Genomic DNA, 20,711 nt, shown 5'->3' with positions numbered 1-20,711 from the left:
ATATTTTTAGTTGAATAGGTAGATAGATAGGTAAACTGATAGGTAGATAAGTTGATATCTAGGTAGAATATACAAACAGAAAAATGACTACAGAAAGGAAAAAAAGTTCAACGCAAATAATAATAATAATTATAATATTAACTATAGAGCAAGAAAAAAATTGTTCCCAAACTATGAATAATAACTACAGCAGAAAAGAAGAATAAAATACAAAACACCAAAACAGAAAATAAAATGTAAATAATACTTATATATATATATATATATATATATATATAATGTATGTATGTATATAGATACAGTCAATATAAATAAAATGCAGATGCATGAAATACTAGTCAGTCTTCATTCACAGTCAATCATTGGATACCCGCTTTGCAAAGCAGATCACATTTGAAGAAATTTCTTCAGATTTTTGCTTCAAACTGCACTGCAACTGATCAATGTGGACAAATCGTGACAAACTGGACGCGTAAGAAGCGGCTGTTGCAATTGGATTTTCCTCATCACCAAGCATCACATCGCGTAGTGTAAATTTTGACTGAAGATTCCCAGAATTGACAGCAACATCATCGGAGACACTACCATCATCATTATTATTATTATCATTTGCATTAGCAGCATTATTATTCCTATTAGTATCAGCAGTAGCAGTAGTAGTAACAGTAGTGGTATTAGTAGCAGTAGCAGCAGTAACAGCAGAAGAAGAAGTACTTGAAACGGCAACAGTGGTACTATTGCAAGTGTTTTTTTCCAAAACAGCAATATTAGGAAAAGGCAAAAAGCTGCCAACGGTGGCTGTTACTCCTTGATTATTAGACGTACAGTTATTATTGATGCCAAGTGTTCGTGCTGGATACCAGAGATTCAACGGATTGAAACCGGTCGATGCTTGAGATGTTGTATTCATCAACGAATGAGCCGCTAAATGAGTCAAATGTCGACTGTCGATAAATGGAACAAATGAACCGTTGAACGGAACTTGCCCATTTGTTGTTAAATGCTGTGAAATTGGATTATTCATCACCGAAATGCCAGCACTTCTATTTACAATGTTTGAAGCTTGATTATCATTATTATTATTATTATTATTATTATTAGTAGTAGTAGTAGTAGTAGTAGCAGTAGTAGTAGTAGTAGTAGCAACAGTAGCAGTAATAGCAGTTGTATTGTTACTACTGTTGTTATGATTGCAAGAAGTAGATGACGGATCAAATGCAGAAACTGTTACAGGTACAGTTTGAGTGGCAATATTGTTCATACGGGGTGTAATGTTAGGACGAAAGGATACATCTATTAAAAATATAAATAAAAAATAAAATAAAATAAAATTCAAACATTTCACAGAAAATTAACTTTGAAGAAAAATATCTGTCACTCCATAATACACGTTGTAAAAAAATATACCTTTTGTTGTTAAATCAGGTGCAACTTTTTCCAAAGAATTGGTTGCATTTCTTTTGCTTTTACTTTTACTTTGAGATGCAGTCAACGATGATGATGATGATGATACCCCTGCTGCAACAAATAAATTAAGTAAATAACAACAACAATAATAATAATTACTAGAAGTTGTAATATCGTAGGCAGTATTCGCTTGGAATTTAGTTTCGCCGCTTCGGCGATAACGGGATTGTTCAATCAAAGCTTTCAAAGCCGAAGTCTCCGGCGTGCTAACCGAAACATAAGACGGAGGACTCGGGCATAATCGAAGACGTTGACGACCGTCCGATTCGGTAATACTGAATGTACCTCCGGAATAACGATGTACTAAAATAATTAAATAAATAAATAACCCATAAAAATACAATGAAACAATAATAATTACTAGAAATAATTATTCTTATTTATTATAAATTCATCATTGTTTTTCCTTAAAATAAAAGTATTTATTTCTCAATTCATCTCAAAATAAATATTAACAATTTATTTGCCAATTTCTTCCTTCTCAGAGATGTGTTATTCAAAAAATAATTTTATTACAATAAAAATCAACTGATTTTATGAAAGCAGCATAATTGGCCACTACCTCGACGAGGACTGTTGTTACCTGATGCCGGTATGCTTGCAGGAACAGCAAAAACTGCAAAATAATACAAATTTTTACATATATATATATAGAGAGAGAACAAAATTCTTTTTGAAATATTTCTTTCAATCATGAATGTCAATTACCTTGACGTTTCGGTGACGAAGGAGCACTTTGACTAGCAAATCGTCCCAAATCGGTTGAATCAAATCGACGTTTTTCATTATTACAGTCGTTGTTGTGGGTGTTATTCATTGAATCTGCAGATAATGATGATGATGATAATAAACCCGGCATTGCAGAAATTTCATTTGTGCAACAAAGTGGACGACTGCCCAGTAGCACATGATCATTGGTGCATTCAGGGACTGCTAATTCAACATTACCACGGCAAAGTACTGCTGTCGTCGATGGACGTGTAAAAACTATCTGACCCAAACCACCTATTTTTCAACACATTATTACCATATCGAAATAAACAAATATGGGGGGGGGAATATTTACAATACCCAGCTTGTCTGCTTCAAGTGGTACAAATTTCAACGCTCGAATGATGCGCGCTTCGGCAGTTGGAGGCGAAAGTTCATTTGATTTTATCGACACTGCATCGCATTTGTTTACCATCTGATTTATCATGGCTGTTCCAGTGCCACCACCACTGTTACTACTGGAAATTACTGACACTTCGGGCAGAACGACATTATCTTCTTTCTTCGACCTTACTGTTGCTGTTTCATCATGACTCAGTGATGATGTGATGACATTGTCAACAGGTTCCCTGTCAATATATTCAAAAAAAGAAGAAAAAAAATAATCTCGTTTAAAATAAATATTAATACAAATGAATAGACTGATCAATTTGATCAAATTATCGATGAAAAACAAAAAAAAAACCCTCAAAATAAATACAGTAAGAATGGACTTACTTTATTACAGTAGCCTTGCTTGATTGTTTTTTCTTTTTCAAATCAACTTTCTGATCAACGCCACCTAAGGCGGACAGCCGACGAGACCTTCGTTGACGAAACGCAAACTGAACAAGTTTCGCTTCGGATAAAGAGTCCAATCCCCAGAAGTTTCCTTTGCCAGGTTCATCTTGTGAACGGGGTATTTTGATAAAATATCGATTCAACGACAAATTATGACGAATGGAATTCTGTGTTTATAAATGAAAACGAAATCGAAATCAAAATATAATTTACATTTAGAATAAAAAATCAATATATATATATATTTTTTTCATAACTTTTCAAATTACTTACTTGCCAACTTTTGTCGCATGTTCTGTAATAGGGATAATTTTTTATTATATACGCATAAATGCCGCTCAATGTCATCTGTCTTTCCGATGTGCTCGCTATCGCTTGGACAATCAACTGGGCATAACTGTACGGCGGCTTTACGAAAGACGACGACGCAGCAGTATCAGCTAAACAATTACCCGTTTTCTTACTATTATCTTAAAAAAGTCATTAAAAAATTAATTAGATCAACCGCGCTGTTCATCAAAGCTGAAATGGCAAAACAGACAAACGAACAAATAATAATAATAAAACATAATTAATATTATCATCACATTATTACCATCGGCTGAAGAGTTCGCCGTCGTTAAGTAAATAACACCGACACGATCAGCACCTGACGATGAGCCAGTGTTGGATGTGAATTCCGCTTGTTGTCGAACAGCAGCAGCAGCAGCAGCAGAAAATTCTTCATTTTGATTATTATCCTCAACTATCACCAGTGCATTTTCATTACTGTCACTGCAAACCGATGCTGCAGATGCTGGCGATTCAGACATCTGCTCATCCGCACTACTCAAATACACGCATCCATATTTATATTCATATTCATATTCCTACACATATGCATAATTAATTACTTCATCATCTGCGGCAATAACCCGCTTCTTGACGTTTTGTCTTCGGTATATGTTTTGTTCATACTTTCTGCCGATGCAGTGGACATGGATGACAAGGATGCAGAACTGTCCTCGAGCGGAGGAGCAACCAAAACGGCTCTTTTGACAATCGACTGTTCCGCTTCTTCCACCAAGCTTGGCTTTCTAATCAAGCTTCGAAAATGCAAACGAATACGCGTACTGGGAAACCGAAGTGTACATCTTAACAACAAATTATTCTCGTATGAAAATCAAAAATCACAGGAACTCAACTACAAGCATGTTATTTGATATCAACTTTAACTTTTAAATAATCAAAAGAGCAAATTTAACACAAATGTACACATACGTACGTATCTACATACATACATACATGAAAAATATTGGAAAATTTTTTTCAATAAACGCCAAATAATTCATCAAAATGTCAAAGCAAGAAATATTAATAGAAATCTAGACAAAGAATAATCAATCCAACAGCACAACAGTATTATCGTTTTTTTTTCAAAATAGTATCAACGACAAACTTACGACTGAATGAAAAAAAATTAATAATAACACTTTTTTGATAAACAAATAAAATTTGTATTTTTTATAGGCAAGAGTTTTAGTTTTGAAGCAAGTTTCATCATTTTTCGTTAAACCTTGAACATAAGATGCAAGAAAAGAGAAAATGCATAAAAATCACCTTTCGCAATTGATGAACCAACTGAAAATTTTCACGAAAAACAGTTAAGAAAATTTCATTTATGCATGAAATAAAAATTATCAAAAGAAAAAAGAAACGAAATACAAAATTTTTCATTATTAATAAAAATAGAAGACCAACGTAGAAGAATCAATTTTTGATGATGAACACACAAAAATCGCGAAATCAACTTCTGTTGCAAACACGAAATATGGAAATATTTTAAAGAAAAAACGAAACAACGCGACAACAGCAAAAGAAAATACAAAATATATTTTCAAAAAAGGCTTCCTTTCAATATATATATATATATTGTTGGCCATTTTGCTTTGTCTGTTTAGAAAATGTATTTTTCAACCATTTTTAAATCAAGAGTATCTTGTTTGCAATGTTTTGTTGGACCAAATAAAACAAAGAAAAATTGTTGTTGATAAAATTCGCGTCTTCCATTTCAATACAGTAAACCTCACATCAAACTGGACATGTTCAACAGTAGACGGTTCCGGTTGATGGCACATCAGTAAACACAAGAAATCGTCATTGTAAACTATTATTACTGTACACAGTTTTTCAGACAACATTAATCTTTACAACCCATTGGCGTATTTGCCGACTGTTATTACAATAGCAGCAATGAGAAATAAAAAAAATAATAATAAAACTGGTTTCTGCACAATAATCACAACAACTATAACCAGCATTACTGAGTTACTATTATAATTTATCACTGTTAATAAAAACCGCACATCGTACAACTTCATCAACTACACAACAGCAACTATTGCAACAGACGTATGTCATGTGTACAACTGAAACCGAAGTTTTCGTTTGTTTATGCGAAACACATATTCAAAACAAACATCGATTATGATAATAATAATAATTATTATTATTATAAACCCCTTCCTCACAGATACACACAATTAAAGCCTAGTCATTTTTTCAAGTTATTTTTTCCTTCTCTACTTTAGCCATTATAAGAAAAATACCTCTTGAAACTTGTGAATGCATTTTTGAATTGTCCTAAAACAAACCCAGCACTGATAAAATATATTAAAATAAATCAATAATGCTAATGAATTAGGTTTTTAAAAATATAAAAATCATGATATATTGAAAAATTAATACAGTAAGAAACAGTATGGTTGAAACAATTTCTATGCAACGGAGAAATTATTATTAATAAAATTCATCACCAATTTCATTCATCTGAATAATTTCATTTTCAAAATAATTCCAAATAAAATCATACCCCACTACACACTGCTAACAAAATATAAATTACACATGTACTGCCTGCCTACTGTAACAAAAAAAATGCAAATTATATAAACAAAACTTGAGAATTGTTACTTTCAAAAGCTTTCTTCAGAAAATTCAAATTTATTTTTTAAAAATTCAATAAATCTACTCATTTCATTTAACTAATTAAATATAAAAAGAAGTCGAACAATAAATTAGTTGTTAATAAAAAAAAAATTCAACCACTGCCTTATTTTCAAATATCGTATAAGAAGAATTGCTTTAAACTGCACAAATAAAAAAGATAAAAAGAAAACATTCAAAGAGAAAAAAAATATGAATAATATAAATGCCACAGATCGAGCGATCTACAGCTATACAAACGTTCAAGCAATAACCACGCTTTCGCTAATCAAAACGCTTACTGATAAAATAGCTGAGCAGCATTCATGCGTTACACTGTTTTTCAGTAAACAGAATTATCAAAAGATGAAAGTACAAATTTCATTCGGATTCAATTACCAACAAAACACAATTATTACAAAATAATCTGTATTATATAACATTTCAAAAACTGCAAAAGCGAAAAAAAAAACAAAGATTTACAACAACTTTCGCAAAATGCAATATCATTCACACAGTAAAAGTAATAAAAAAGAAAAATAAATAATAATAATATGTCATATCTAAATGGTGAAAAATAAACTTTTACTAAAAACAAACAATCAAACCTGAAAATCAAACAAAAAACAGTTCACTCAATGACGACGAACGTAGTGTGTTGAAATGAAAGAAAGAAAAAATCAACTCTTGCATCGTAATTTTTCAATCACGAAAACAACATTTTACTACCTAAAAGCGCTGTTCATAACGGTATGTGTTAAGACTAAAAAAATTATGAGAAAGAGAAAAATGTCAATAATTCTGTTTCGTTGAATTTTTAATAAAAAAAAGGGAGGAAGGGCCATCAATTATCACTGGTTCATTTTATTTTTCTTCTGCAAAGTTGTGTGAGTGTTTTGTGTGGCTACAGCAAAAAAGAAAGAAAAGTATTCTGTCTTTATTGCAATTTAACAAAAATTTAATTTTCACAAATGCAAGTACCGTGAATGAACGTCGGCAACGCAAAATTACGTGCATTATTGATCGAAAGAATTGCAAATTTAAAATATTCACTACCATCACCGATATAAAACAACAACAACATTGCTTAATCTGGAAAAAGAAGAAACAATTTATTGCCATCACTGATAAAATTTCACTATGACTGACTAACTAATGCGACAATACCACACATACAACTATCCGGAATGCTGTTATCCAAGGCGAATTTTACAGACAACGAATGAAATTGTATTAATAAAATTAAAAAAAAGGAAGGAAAGAAAGAAATGGAAATTTTTATAAAATTTAAAATAATAAATTCGAATAAAGTACTCGTTGTCAATATTAGGAAATACTATGTTTAGCAATGATGATAAAGCAACCACGACTGAAATATTGTAATTTCAGTGAATGCAGCAATGGACACGCAAAAATGTACACACAAAATATGAATACAAATACACATGACACGCAAATGAAAGTCTGAAATAAGAAAAAGTAATGAAACAGCAATGCAGGATAATTTTAGAATTAAAAATTTTTCTACGTAGTATTTTATTTTAATAAAACTTTTTCTTTCTCGAAAATTTCTAATAAATTTCCAACTAAATCGGACTCGCTTCTAATAAGCGGCTATATTTCGACTTTGGAAAACACCATTCAAAATGCCATTTTCGTGTTAAGTCAGTTTTCGTTAAACAAATAAATTCAACGAAATCAATGAAAACTCAAACACAACTGCACAGTAATTAATGGAATTCAATTCAAGCGTAATGTAATCCTTGTTTTTCTCTATACAATTCATCAATTAACAATTTCAATTTCTCTCTCTCTAGTTCTTTCTGCATCTGTGTATTCTTCGTTCTTTTATTTGCAATTGATGAAATTTCATAATGAAACAACCTACATGCAGCTAGGGATGCATAACTAATCGAATTACTACATACATAAATATATACATATATACAGATAGATGGGTGGGTACTTGAACATATATAAAATTACTGTATTTCAAAGTATCCAAAATTATCAAATCAAAACAATCTATCCAAACATTTATCTCTTGTAGAATAAACAAAATTCGTCCAAGTAAATATTACACACACGTAAAGCTAGTAAAATGGCAATTTGTCAAAAACTGCCTTAACATGAGTTCCAGACATTCCATTTTCAAAATAAAATCGATCTGTGCATACGCGATTATGCGTAGGTTAACTTTATGCAACCAGTTATCATAAAATCGTCAAAGAAACTTTCAAACATCTAAATCACAATTAACCAACTGACTAACTAACTGGTGATATGAATTATTATTCTGTGAAAATTTTTTCCACAATGCATCAATAAAATTAAATAATAAACTCCACCCATTTTTCAGCTTTCGCTGGATGAAAAATACCTCAAGATATTTTTCTTTTTTAGAATTTTATCCATTCATCATGAGATTGCTTTCGAAATAATCGATCACTGCAAAAGTTGTAAAGTGAAATAATCAAAAATCCACTAATGCATGACTAATAATATAAAACATTAATGAACTATTTAAATTTATAAAATGACAACAACAAAAACAAGCAACTTTTGATAGAATTGAAAATATAAGAAGATTGAAAAAAGCCTGTCTGTTGCTCGACTGATCGGCAAATAAATCTACTGCAAACATTGCAACAACTGTTGAAATAAACAAACAGACAACAACAATAAACATACTTTTGCCAACTTCAGTGGTGATGTAAAATCGTCGAATCGGCAGCAGACAAGATGTTTTGTTTTGTTTTCTTCAAGAAAAACTTTTTATAAATTTAAATAAACATATAAATGTAAAATTTAATTATGCAAATCGATTTGAAACACATTAAAAAAAGAAAGAAAAATTTGAACAAAAATGAAAAAGATGCAATAGAAGAAACAATCTGATGAAGCAGGCAGCCAGGCAGGCAGCCAGGCAGCCAGGCATATAGGTGTGTGTCTCCATCACGACGGCAGTAGTTGAATATGAAAATCTAGTTCAATCATTTATAATCAAGTGACGTATTTTACCTGCCCCTCAGGTGCTAACATGTTTGGTGCAAAAAAAAAATAATAATAATAAAATAACAATTGCAAAGAATTCTTTTCTGCACGTGGAAATGATAATTAACAACAACAACAACAACAACAATGCTATTAAAAAAATTTACCCACATTGCAGATTCAAATATCAATGGTGGTGATTGGACATTACTTTTCACTTCTATTCACCATCAAACATTAAACATTAACTTTGAATTAAGAAAAATCAAAATTATCATTTACTAATATGATTTTTTCTTGTTGTTAATACTTTCCAAACAAATCAAAAATGTCAACAAAAATCTTGAGTAATAAAAAAAAGATGTTGTGCTAACAACAATCAGAAAAAAATACACGTAAGTGCATAAACGGCAACTTTAACGACAACTATTCAAAAATATGTAAACAAAAAACTTCAATTCAACAACCGAAATTTTAACAGATTGGCAAAAATTTATTTTTAAACAAACAAACAAAAAAAACATTACTACCGAATAAACGTTGTTTTAATGAACGTGGTAAATTTTTTTTCACAAATGCCATCATCGTCGTCATCATCATGCGTATTTCACTTTAGAAATGTAACATTTTTTAATTATTATTTCACATCTATTTTTCAATCTTTTTTTTTGTTTAATTTTTTGCGAAGAACAAGATTAATATTAATAAAATGTGTGCGTGTGTGAGATGATGAACAAAACAAAACTAATTGAAGAAAAATTAAAATTGTTTCTCATAAAAAGACAGGAAATTTATATCAGTCGTCAAATGATTGATTGATTATTATTTCAATTATATTCATTATCCAATTGTTATAATTATATATATATATTTTTTTTTTAATATATAAACAATCAAAACATATTTCAGAAAAGTGATTCAGAAACTTTGTACACTTAATAAAGTTGTTTTTTTTAAACTTTTTCCTCAAATTATTTGTTTAATATTTAAAAACATTCATAATTGATAATTCAATAATATAAATTTTACAGTTCTTTTTTTGGAACACGACAACAACAACAATTGTTTTTCTATGCTGATTCATTTCTGCTGACCGTAAAGAACAAAAACATACGTATACAAAAGTAAGTGTACAGGTAATTATTTTTCATAAGATGCACAACTGTTTCATCAACAATCAATACAAAAAGTTGTTCAATGTTGAAAAATTTTACAACTGATCAATCATTTGATATGATAATTTATTTATAAATTTCCCTTACACTTTCACTGTGACGAATCGAAATATCTACGTGTGTCTAAGAATTGAGAAAAAAATTCAAAAGAAACAAAGAAATTCATCTGACACTGCACATTATAAATCATAATAAAAAAAAAGACAATCAATCTAACAATTAATCAATTCACCTCTTTTTTCACTTTATTTGTGTGTTGTGTGAAAAAAGTTTTTAATATTTGAAATAAATAATTAAATTGTGCAAAAGCAATTCGTAAAATGAACACCACCAGCATACTGGATTCCTAATCGATATATTATTATTATTTCAATGTGCAGGTGAACAAAAAGCACTGTCTATATTATACAATTAGCTAACTAGCTATTCAGATTGGAAGCGTCAATTAATTCTTATACAGACATACAACTTGACCAACTAACTTATGTGCAGGGTATAAATTTCAACTCCTTCACCAATCACCAACAAACAGAACGCGTGAATTTTACAGTTTAAAAAGAGAAAATACCATTTGCACGCACAATTCAAATTTGCTGCAACCTTTATCAAAGCATCTGATAAAGCTTTTTGCCCTCTGTTCTGCTCATGTTAGAATATATATATATATACATATTGACTGGATTGAGAACATTTTCGTTTCAAGAAAACTTGCATTTGAGTTTGTTGAAAATAAAAAAATATACAGAGAATATAATGTAGGTAACGTAACACTTACTCATCGGGTATAAGTGTTGAATTGGTGATGTGATTCGGAATCAAAGTGGAATTGAGAAAAATTCCATTTTTGCCAAAACAGACCAGATACCAGCAGAAATCGTCACCAAGCTGCAACTGCAGATGCACTCTTGATACATAAGATGCACTGATGCCGTCGGCTTGCAGGCCAATATCCGGCGGATTGTTCTGACTTTGCCGACCAACCACTACGGATCTCTTGCGAATCATGTAGGAAACATTTTCATAATCTAGACGTGCCAGGACACCGTTCGATATCAGAAAGTGATCGGTGCAATTTTGTAAAACAGAATCCGGATGCCAGGGCATGTGATCATTTTTTTCCAAACCGACAGGTACAAATGTGCGCAAAGAAGCATCGCAGTGAGGGTGATCTTGAAATTTCGCCCGCGACTCTGTTGTAGCAGCAAAACTGATAGCCGCCGTAGGTCGCTCGGCAAACATCGCCTGCTCGGCAATATTCACTCCAACAACAGTCTACAAAACACAATAAAACAAGGCAATAATAATAATAATAATAATATATAAATTAAAATAACAACAGTGACAAAAACTGGAATTTTTTTAATCAAAAGATTCCATCTACAAAGTGAACGTAAAAGTACCAACCAACAAGACTAACACTCATCGATCACCACAAACCAACCTTCCAGTCTATTCGACGTCTAGACGTTCTGAAAAAAATACATACATATATATATATAATGAAAAACGGTGCTCCTTGTTTCAACTATTTTCATACATAAAAAATAATAATTTGTCATTCATGCAAAACTGGTAACAAAAAAACAAAACAAAACAAAATGTATCGACAAAAATTATTAACACTAACTAACTAACTAATTACTATTCCACTTTGATCCGTCAAAACACAGTGACCGACCACACCGGGTATTCAAAACAACGTCAACACCTACTGCCAATCGCCGCACTGGAGCACAAACAATCTATACCACAGTAAGTACAGTATTTTCAATTTTCAAGTTGAAATTCCTTTTTTAAACAAATCTCTCAGTGATCATATTTTCACATGTGTCATTTTTCAAACGGTCCAACCAATATCAGCGCATAGAATTTCTCAATTCTTATTCAAATTTTGCAAAACGGCAACAAAATGTTCATTTCATTTTCAAATTCATCTAAGCGTATTTATTTATTTATTTATTTATCACGTAAACTTTGCATCGTTTCAATTTTTTTGCCAACGAATATTAATTTTGTCTGAATTTCTGCAAACTCCTCCTATTTTGCCGAGGTTGCAATTCATTGGCTGCTCGCTTCATTCCTTTATTTCAAATTTTATTGGTCGTTTGATGAAGACCATGCATTGGTGAATTTCTCTTTTCCAACTTCCAATAAATCTAATAAAATACATAACTAACTGAAATAAAATAATAAAAAAGTCACCAACTAAGCAACTTCTCAGCATCAGTATTTGATTTCATGTTTTTCACGTATTTTTTTTCAAAATTCAAAATTTACATTTTCTACCTGATCGTTTGTTTCCATGCTTCACAAAGAGATACAACTTGTCGTTACTTTTGAAAATACAAATAAACAACGATCTGTAACAGTTGTAAAATGTACTCATTCGACGATCATGAGCAGTATTTTTCCCTTTTCGATTTTATAACAATCTTTGTACATATACGTAATCACTTCGAACTTCATAACTTTATCATTCGTAATTTTATCTATTGCAATTTTTAATAGTAATAAAATAAAACATTTTACTAAAATATTCGAAAACAAAAATTTCACCAGTCCTCAGAAAATAGTCCATAAACTTTCAAATCAACAACTGAAGCGAACAATGAATAAATTGCAACTACGGATAAACAGGCAAATTCGGCAGAAATTCCAGTTTGCCCACAAATCAGTTGCATGCGAATGATAAAAAGTTGTGCAAATTGTACTAATTCAGAAATGGTACAGTGAATAATTATAGAAAATATAAAATATTTCAAGTTGAAAACAGAAAATACACTTTTGTACATTAAATTCAAAATTTTCTGTATATCCGTAAAAGACATTGATTAATTTAAAATTTTATTCTGTTTTTTAATCTGATCTGAGTTTAACACAAAAGTCACTTTGATGCATTATCATACAAAATTTTTGATAAATAATTAATGACCAAAAGAAATTGAAAATTGCTGACAAAAAAGGCAATCGATCATAATAAAGTCAAACCTGATTTTCGTCGCTGTGTTACTGTCAAAATTACAATATTCAAAAAGTACAGAATCTGCTAGTGAAATTTTTATTTCTTGATTAAAAAAGTGAAATTTCAATTCAAAGTAAATTCATTATTTTAATATAAATGAATATAAGCTCAACCAGCGAAATTCACATCAAAATTAAAGGAACAGAAAAAATATATACTAAAAAACGCATTTTCAAAATTAGAATCTATCATTTTTGGCTAAGCAGCAGTTTGATGAAATTTTTTTTTAAAAAAGGATGCACCTAAAAATACGAGATAAATTTATTTTTCAACTTGGTTCAAATTCAAAACTTGGTTTTCAACATAGCACGCTTTTCATATTCTCTATATGTAGTTGATAGTTATTGAAGATGATTTTTACATATTGTTGTTGTATAAATATTTCTTATTCAGCAGCACATCTTTTGTAACTTGAAATTTGAAAACAAATGTGCATAATGAATACAATTATATTAATGCTTTATTAATCTTCAATTTTCAATAAATAAAAAAATATTTTGATTCATTGCAACAGTTCACTGCAGTGTTTTAAGCACATGCAACGACTTTGTCCACTCTAATAATGATGAAAATTCCAATAATAAAAAAAATAATAATAATTCGGAATTATTGAACGTGAAAATAAAATTATTTCTCACAATTACACAGTCTGTTCATGCATGCAATTCATTTATTATCACCATTTTATTTTGTTATATAAAAGTTTTCCTTAAATTATTGAAATAAAAATTGAAAAAATATTTACTTGTTTTTAAAAGTTTTATTTCATCTTTCTTTGTACTTTGAAAGAGATTTAAAAATAACTTTTGAAAAACGTTAAAGCAAATTTGAAAAATTTATCACTTTTGTTTATGATCAACTTGAGCATAAAAATAGTGAGTTTTTCTTCTTTTTCAACTTAAGAAATTTTATTACTTCTGCAATATTTGACGCAACGTTGATTCAATTTTCCAACACGGACGCTTTGATTTATGCGTCAGTTATGAAAAAATTGATCACATTTCAAAGAGCAAAAAGAATAGCGCCAATATGCATTTTCAGCCCAATCAAAATTCTTTCACTAATAATTACTCGAAAGAGAGTGTGCACTTGATACTTGACAGGATCATTATGCATGACAAAATTATGTTCATGTGATGTGTTGAAATGATGAAGAATGGCGAGTGTAAAACCAAATTCTATTCAAATAAATAAGTGCTTTTCATTAAAATTGTTAATATAAAAAAACTGCTAAAAACATCTTTTATTTCATAATACTGTTGTGGAAAAATGCTGGCAGGAAGTGGAACATTATTGAATCACATAACAGTTTGGCAGAAAAATAATAAGAACTTAATTTATGTAAATTTTCAAAATTTGTACTCTGCTCACACAAAGTCAACGTCAAGGCGAAAACCGGATGTTAAAAATAAAAACCTAATAACAAGCACAATAAATACGGTAAGTAAATAATAATAATAATAAGTAAACATCAAACTGCTTTTGGTTAGGGAAATGTTGTAATGATAGTAGATTAGGGTTGAGCATCGCTAGGTGAGAGTAGAGAAAGCAGAAAAGAAAAGCACCGCGGCCGAAGCTGAGCTAAAGCAAAGAGAAAGAAAACACAATCCAACTGTTCAGATCTGCATCGTATATTAAAATATGAATAACAATATTTCGAATGAACAGTAAAATGAGTTTTGATTTTTAAAGAAAAACAAGCGAAAAGCTACTAAAAATTAGTCTGCAGTGATATTTTATTTATGTGACAACATTTTGTGTTCAATTCTTCTCTTGCTGCTCGAACGAGATGGTGGTGCTCTTTCGGGTACAGTAACGCATGCTAAATACATCGCTAAGATCATGCCAAAAATCTATGAAACAAACAATTCATTAATATCATAAACATTGTTCCAATAATACCAATTTATACCTCGGCTAGCAGAACAAAAGCAAACACAACACTTAAAACAGTAAATGAATCTCGAAGTGCTCGAAACATCCGTAATCGACAGCCCTAAAATCAAATTTCAAACATTCAAACACGTGATTACAATCTTCTTTATAAAAATTTATTTAAATATAATATGCGTTGTAAAACTGCCTTTAGCAGATTCAATTATAAATAAAAAAACCTATATATAAATAAATGTAAAATCTGACGTTGTTTTTCTCATTTTCGTCAGTAAAATTATGTGTATGTACGGAATAATACAGAAATAAACAAAAATCAAAGCTCACTTCACATTCTGCATCACAGCTTCGAGGTCTTCGCAAATTCAGCTGATCAAAGTCACTACAACCTGAGCTGCCGCAGCAACGAAACTATATTTACAAGTAAAATCAATTTAACATGGAACATAACATAACACATCTTGGCCAATAAATTACCGCTTTGTGCAATGCTTCCAACGCTTCTTGGACAATGGATGGTCCTTGATAATACTTACTCACCATATAATCAAGGGTTTCGCCAAGCTCATTTTCAATCTAAACATCAATTGTTCGATATTTTAAAATTATTAATATTCTTACCGTATTCATTCATTCATTCTTACCGAATCTCTTTTAATATATAGAACAGTACCAACAGAAAGCTGAGTAACAAATAGCACGGCCAAACAGATGAAATACTAAAAATATGCAACAATAAAAATCTATTTTATACTTGTTGAAAAATAGAAATTGTTTGAGATTCAATATATTTATACACCAATTATAAGAAAGAAAACAATATGAAAGCTATATAAAAAAATTTTACTTCCAAGATTAAATGAAAATCGTACAGAAACACAACTTATGCAAACGTCGGACATGCTCATTCAATATATTATAACACCCTTAAAATTGAAAATAACAAGAAAAAAACAAACACACGCGTAAACCATAAATCATTTCACGCTTCAACTAGTTATTCAATTGAACAATTTTCAATAATTTGACCACCACCATTTTTAGACATTAAACAAGTTTAAAATTAAACTTTAAAAAGTTGTTGATACTTTTAACACAGATTATTTATGCTGGCGTTAAATTGCATAAATATCGCGAAGAATTTATTATTGATCAATGAGAAAACGGTTTTGAGCAACAATATAAGACAAAATATATAACTAATGTTTGAATTTAATCATATCATGCATCCTAATTACAACTGAAGCTTATGAATGAAGTTAAGTGTCCAAAATGCAAAAAAAATAATGCAGTTTTCAGAAAGAAAATGTAAATTCTAAAACGACATTTATACTTACTGAAATCAGCAAGCAACGGTGAAGTCGTATTGAACCACAACATCCAAAAAAGCTAACAATTATCATTAGAAAACCAATTACAATCAACAAGTAGGCACCGATGTAGAGAACATCATATTGGACGGCAACATTGCGGTATTTTTCGCTGAGAAAATCACGGAATCTCTCGTCAGCTTTAAGAAAAACACCAAGACAAACAAGGCCAAATCCAACAATCTATAGCAAAAGTTATATACAAGCAATATAACAATAAAAGTATATGGACAATTTGTTTTATTTAAAAAATAAACAAAATAAACTCCCACCCCACATAAATTTCAAATACTTACAATGAAAATAAGATTGAACGCAAAAATGCAATATTTGATCAAGGCAGTTCGATTTGTTTGAGTCATGAATTTAGTGTGTGCAGGTTGAGAAAGCGCTTCTGGATCAGTCAAATTCAACTTTGTAGGCAACGCTCTAACGTCCGCTATAGGTCGTCGTTTCAACGCAAACTGAGCATTCGGAGTGTACGAAGCTGACCTGTTTCTTTGCATGCTGGATAATCGTCTAAAATTGTACATCACCAATTATGCAATTAATCAACACGGAAAAAAAATATCTTAAAAGCAATCTCCGACAATTAATTTCAAGTTACTAAATTCTCAACAATGATTAATACGTAGGTGATTAAGGACATTTTTTAACAGCTTTCCATAACACTTTCAATTGATAAAACTGTGCCATATGGTGAAATAAAAACCAACTCATAAAAGTAACAAATTTTAAACAAACCTTTAATAATTATTTATCAACACAATTTCATATCAAATAAACATTTAATCATACATCAATTTTATACTATCTCATATACGTGCACACAAAGCGCAAAATATGAAAAAATCTAACATTCTGAACCAACCAACAAGAAAAAAATTCTTTCACTACATAGCCCATAACGTATTTTCCAACAAACACAAATTTAAATATATTTCCCATATTCAATTTGATTCAACAAATATATTTATCAATATAAACAGATGCCACAAGATATCAACCACAAATAAGATCAAATTTCATGCAATCAAAAATATATTATTAAAACGTATCACAATCAGTAGATTTCGAAATAACATTAAATCTCAGAAGTAGTTTAAAAATATATACATATATAAATTTTTTCGAAATTCTAAAACTTACATCAGTAACAGAAGCTTAAGAAGATCCAGTCAAGCACACCGTATGAGGTTCAAAAAGTATTTCAAGCTTCTTACTGCATCACAAAAAATCTTTCCAAACTGTTTTCATACAAGCGCTAACGGAAATTTCACTTGCTCATGAACTTGTATGATTTTGATTCCAAAAATTAAATAAAACAGTTGCATAAATTGTGCTGTTCAAATTTATTCTATGAAAATTTCAAGATCATTAACCTTAAAAAAGAATCGAACAGGAAGATAAATTTACGGTTACAGTTTATTTAACAGTTACAGTAAATACTGTTTATTTGACTGGACAAAAGGTCATAGTAAATGATGTTCAAGATTAATGGTATGTATCATACTTACAGGAAGTTTTGTAATATAACAAAGCATAAAACAGCAGTTTAGCATTGTCATTTAATGCTCTTTATCCTTACTTAAGTAAATTAAATTATTTTTATAAGTAAAAAGAACCCATTTTTTATTTGAAAAAGCTGCCTGTTATTTTTAAATAGTACTGTTCTTCTGAATTAATATTTTTGGAGCAACTTCACTTTGAAACTAGAAACTCACACGATAAAAATAACTTCATATAATCTTGCTATGTTGTTTATCATGGCTATGCTATCTTTTATTTTTACATAATACCCATACTACAAATTTTATTGTTGACTACAATTGCCATGGTAACACAGAGTGCCATAGCAGCATATATTGTCATAGCAACACAGAGATTGTCATAGCAAAAAAAAGCCTACCATATTACTCTTGAGAAATTTACTCTCGAATTAATCAACTACATTTCATGAAGCTTTTTTCTCTTAAAAACAATAGTGAATATTGATCATTGATGTCGAAATATTTAAATAAAGTCATTCATAAAAATATCCTAATTCATAAAATTCATTTGAATAAACATAAATTATAAAATTTATAACGTAGTTAAACTTTAATGAAGTGAATAGCTTTTTCACAAAATATTTTAAGCAATTAGAATTTATTTTTATTTATAAATTTAGTATAATACAAATTATAATGAATATTCCTAAATGAAATTTGTTTTCCCAATGGCAGTTCTGATTTCTAATTTATAATAATTTTCATTCAGTTTTCTATTTTATTCTAATATTCATCTGTTTATTTCATTTTAGTAAAAGAACATTTTTTTCAGATAACAGGAGAAAAAGAAATTTTAATTATTTAAAGTACAGTTTACATTATACTTTGAATTAAATTAATTCAATAAGAACCGAGTTAGTGCAGTGCAAAATGATCAAAATTATTAAAACGAAAATAACGTAAAAATTGTTTTTTATTTTTTAAAAGCAATCAAAATATATTTATAGATGCGCGATGCTAAAATAATAAACACTGAAAAATGCTTTACTTATTAATATCAGTTGAAAAAATCATCGATATTTATTGAATAAGTATCAGTTTGTTAAAAAATTTGAAACGTAAACAAATTATTTTTAGCTGTCAGTTCATTTAACATATAACTTTTTAAATTTCACATCCAACTTCCTTTAAAATATATCAGCTACATTACTATAGCAGATTCTAACAGGTGCATAATAGCTAGCTGATCGACATGTATAATTATCTATAATTTATTACTTAGAAGAGCCAAATTTGAATTGCTATTTTTGAAATTATTATTACAAAAATGTACATGAATAAAAATACAATAAAACATTAGCAGCAACTGAATAACATTTCAACATTTTGCTGATTTGATTTCAACAAATTTTTCATATTTCTTGCTTTTCACATTTTTATTTTACATATCTGCAACGTTTTAGAAAATCACTGAACTGAGCTATACCTATAGCCTATCAAAGTTCAACGATTAATTAATAACAGTATTTCATTGCTATGGTTATCAATTTTTGCAAATGTACAACATCAACTTTGTTACATTTAAAAATGATTTTTATTTTAGAAAAAAAATTATAAAATTAAAAAAAACGTTATGAAAAACAAAAAATTGAGTAAATAATAAAAAGAAAATACTACAATTTGAAAATGTTTAATAAAGATAGAGGATGAAAATTTTAATTTTGTTGAATGAATGAATGAATAGGAAATTGTGCATATATTTTATTTAATTTATTTACCTAGAACTGCATCTTCGTGATGAATTAATGCTTTGGCGTTTTTCCAAACTTCTGACCGTCGCAATTGTACCACGTCTTTGTTGATTCATGTCAGCGATCGGTATATTTTCGGTAATTTCTTCTTTTTTTTCTTTCAGAAATTCAATATTATCTGTAATAATTGTTACAAATGATTGAATATCAAAAAAAATAAAGCACGTTTCAAATCGGATTATTTCTTACACTAACCAAGCAAAATGATGAACGAGTTTTCAGTTTTAAGAAGAAAGAAAAAAAAACTTCATAACGAACGTTAATATGTCGGAAGTATGAATAACAATAAAGGAAGTGAATGTGCAGTCATCAACATCAATGGCCCTTCTGAATATTTCAATTAATATTCAAACATATGCATTCTATTACCGTGTACATTTGTTTACATTATAATTTACACTTTAAACTGTGGAATCAATGGTTTTTGTTTTCCAAATTATTATTTAAATTTCATAAAAATTACATTAGCAGCTTTTAGTCTATGATAAATCATTTTTAAGAAAATGTTGAAAATGATTTATACATTTTTATTTAACTTTTCAATTAGCATCGTTGTAATGTGATTGGCTTAAAAATTGAAGTAACTGAAATCAAAACAAAAAGTAATATTTGACTAACATTTACTTTAATTTGTTATCACCACTTGCTTTCATATAGTCTTGACACATTGCAGTAAAAATCTAACTGAACATTGGCAACATTTTGTTCGCAATGTTTGCATAATTCTGTTAATAAAAAAATATATAACTTCTTTGTTTTTTTATAAATGATTCATTTTGCTTATTTTTATTTGGATAATATTTTCTTTCTTTCTTTTTCAAAATTTCATTAAAATTTACTTATATGAAAAGTTTATCGTATTTTCTTAATTTATGAATTTGAATAAATCATGTAGAACTTCATTTCTTTCGGCAAGTTTATTAATTGGAACTTTTTTTACATTTAATAAATTTGAACGAGTCCATTTTTAGCAG

The 20,711-nt window shown here is 29.4% G+C and overlaps 3 protein-coding genes across 3 annotated transcripts; all 3 read right to left on the bottom strand.

Annotated features, from left to right (window-relative positions):
• Nucleotides 1-355: 355 nt before the first annotated feature.
• Tsp_05194 (putative fork head domain protein) lies at nt 356-5,135 on the bottom strand. The gene is made up of 13 exons (XM_003369736.1): nt 5,083-5,135; nt 4,618-4,638; nt 3,933-4,151; nt 3,614-3,846; nt 3,344-3,488; nt 3,292-3,313; nt 2,956-3,185; nt 2,539-2,807; nt 2,176-2,472; nt 1,997-2,083; nt 1,567-1,770; nt 1,408-1,518; nt 356-1,293 (listed from the first exon to the last, which is right to left on the bottom strand). Exons 1-13 carry the CDS (start codon nt 5,133-5,135, stop codon nt 356-358), a joined length of 2,829 nt encoding a protein of 942 aa, XP_003369784.1.
• A 5,787-nt stretch (nt 5,136-10,922) lies between these two features.
• On the bottom strand, nt 10,923-12,229 carry Tsp_05193 (forkhead box protein K1). Its single transcript, XM_003369735.1, has 5 exons — nt 12,184-12,229; nt 11,995-12,023; nt 11,802-11,893; nt 11,593-11,620; nt 10,923-11,423 (listed from the first exon to the last, which is right to left on the bottom strand). The coding sequence occupies exons 1-5, from the start codon at nt 12,227-12,229 to the stop codon at nt 10,923-10,925; spliced, it is 696 nt and encodes a 231-aa protein (XP_003369783.1).
• A 2,680-nt stretch (nt 12,230-14,909) lies between these two features.
• Nucleotides 14,910-19,793, bottom strand: Tsp_05192 (putative CD82 antigen). Its single transcript, XM_003369734.1, has 8 exons — nt 19,705-19,793; nt 16,733-16,955; nt 16,404-16,619; nt 15,711-15,785; nt 15,544-15,642; nt 15,394-15,477; nt 15,086-15,169; nt 14,910-15,026 (listed from the first exon to the last, which is right to left on the bottom strand). The coding sequence occupies exons 1-8, from the start codon at nt 19,791-19,793 to the stop codon at nt 14,910-14,912; spliced, it is 987 nt and encodes a 328-aa protein (XP_003369782.1).
• Nucleotides 19,794-20,711: the final 918 nt, after the last annotated feature.

The sequence above is a fragment of the Trichinella spiralis genome, assembly GCF_000181795.1.
Source record: "Trichinella spiralis strain ISS 195 chromosome Unknown Scfld1557, whole genome shotgun sequence".
In the NCBI taxonomy this organism is placed as follows: Eukaryota; Metazoa; Nematoda; class Enoplea; order Trichinellida; family Trichinellidae; genus Trichinella; species Trichinella spiralis.
The sequence above is the reverse complement of the archived record's forward strand: the minus strand, read 5'-3'. Positions and strand labels throughout refer to the sequence as shown.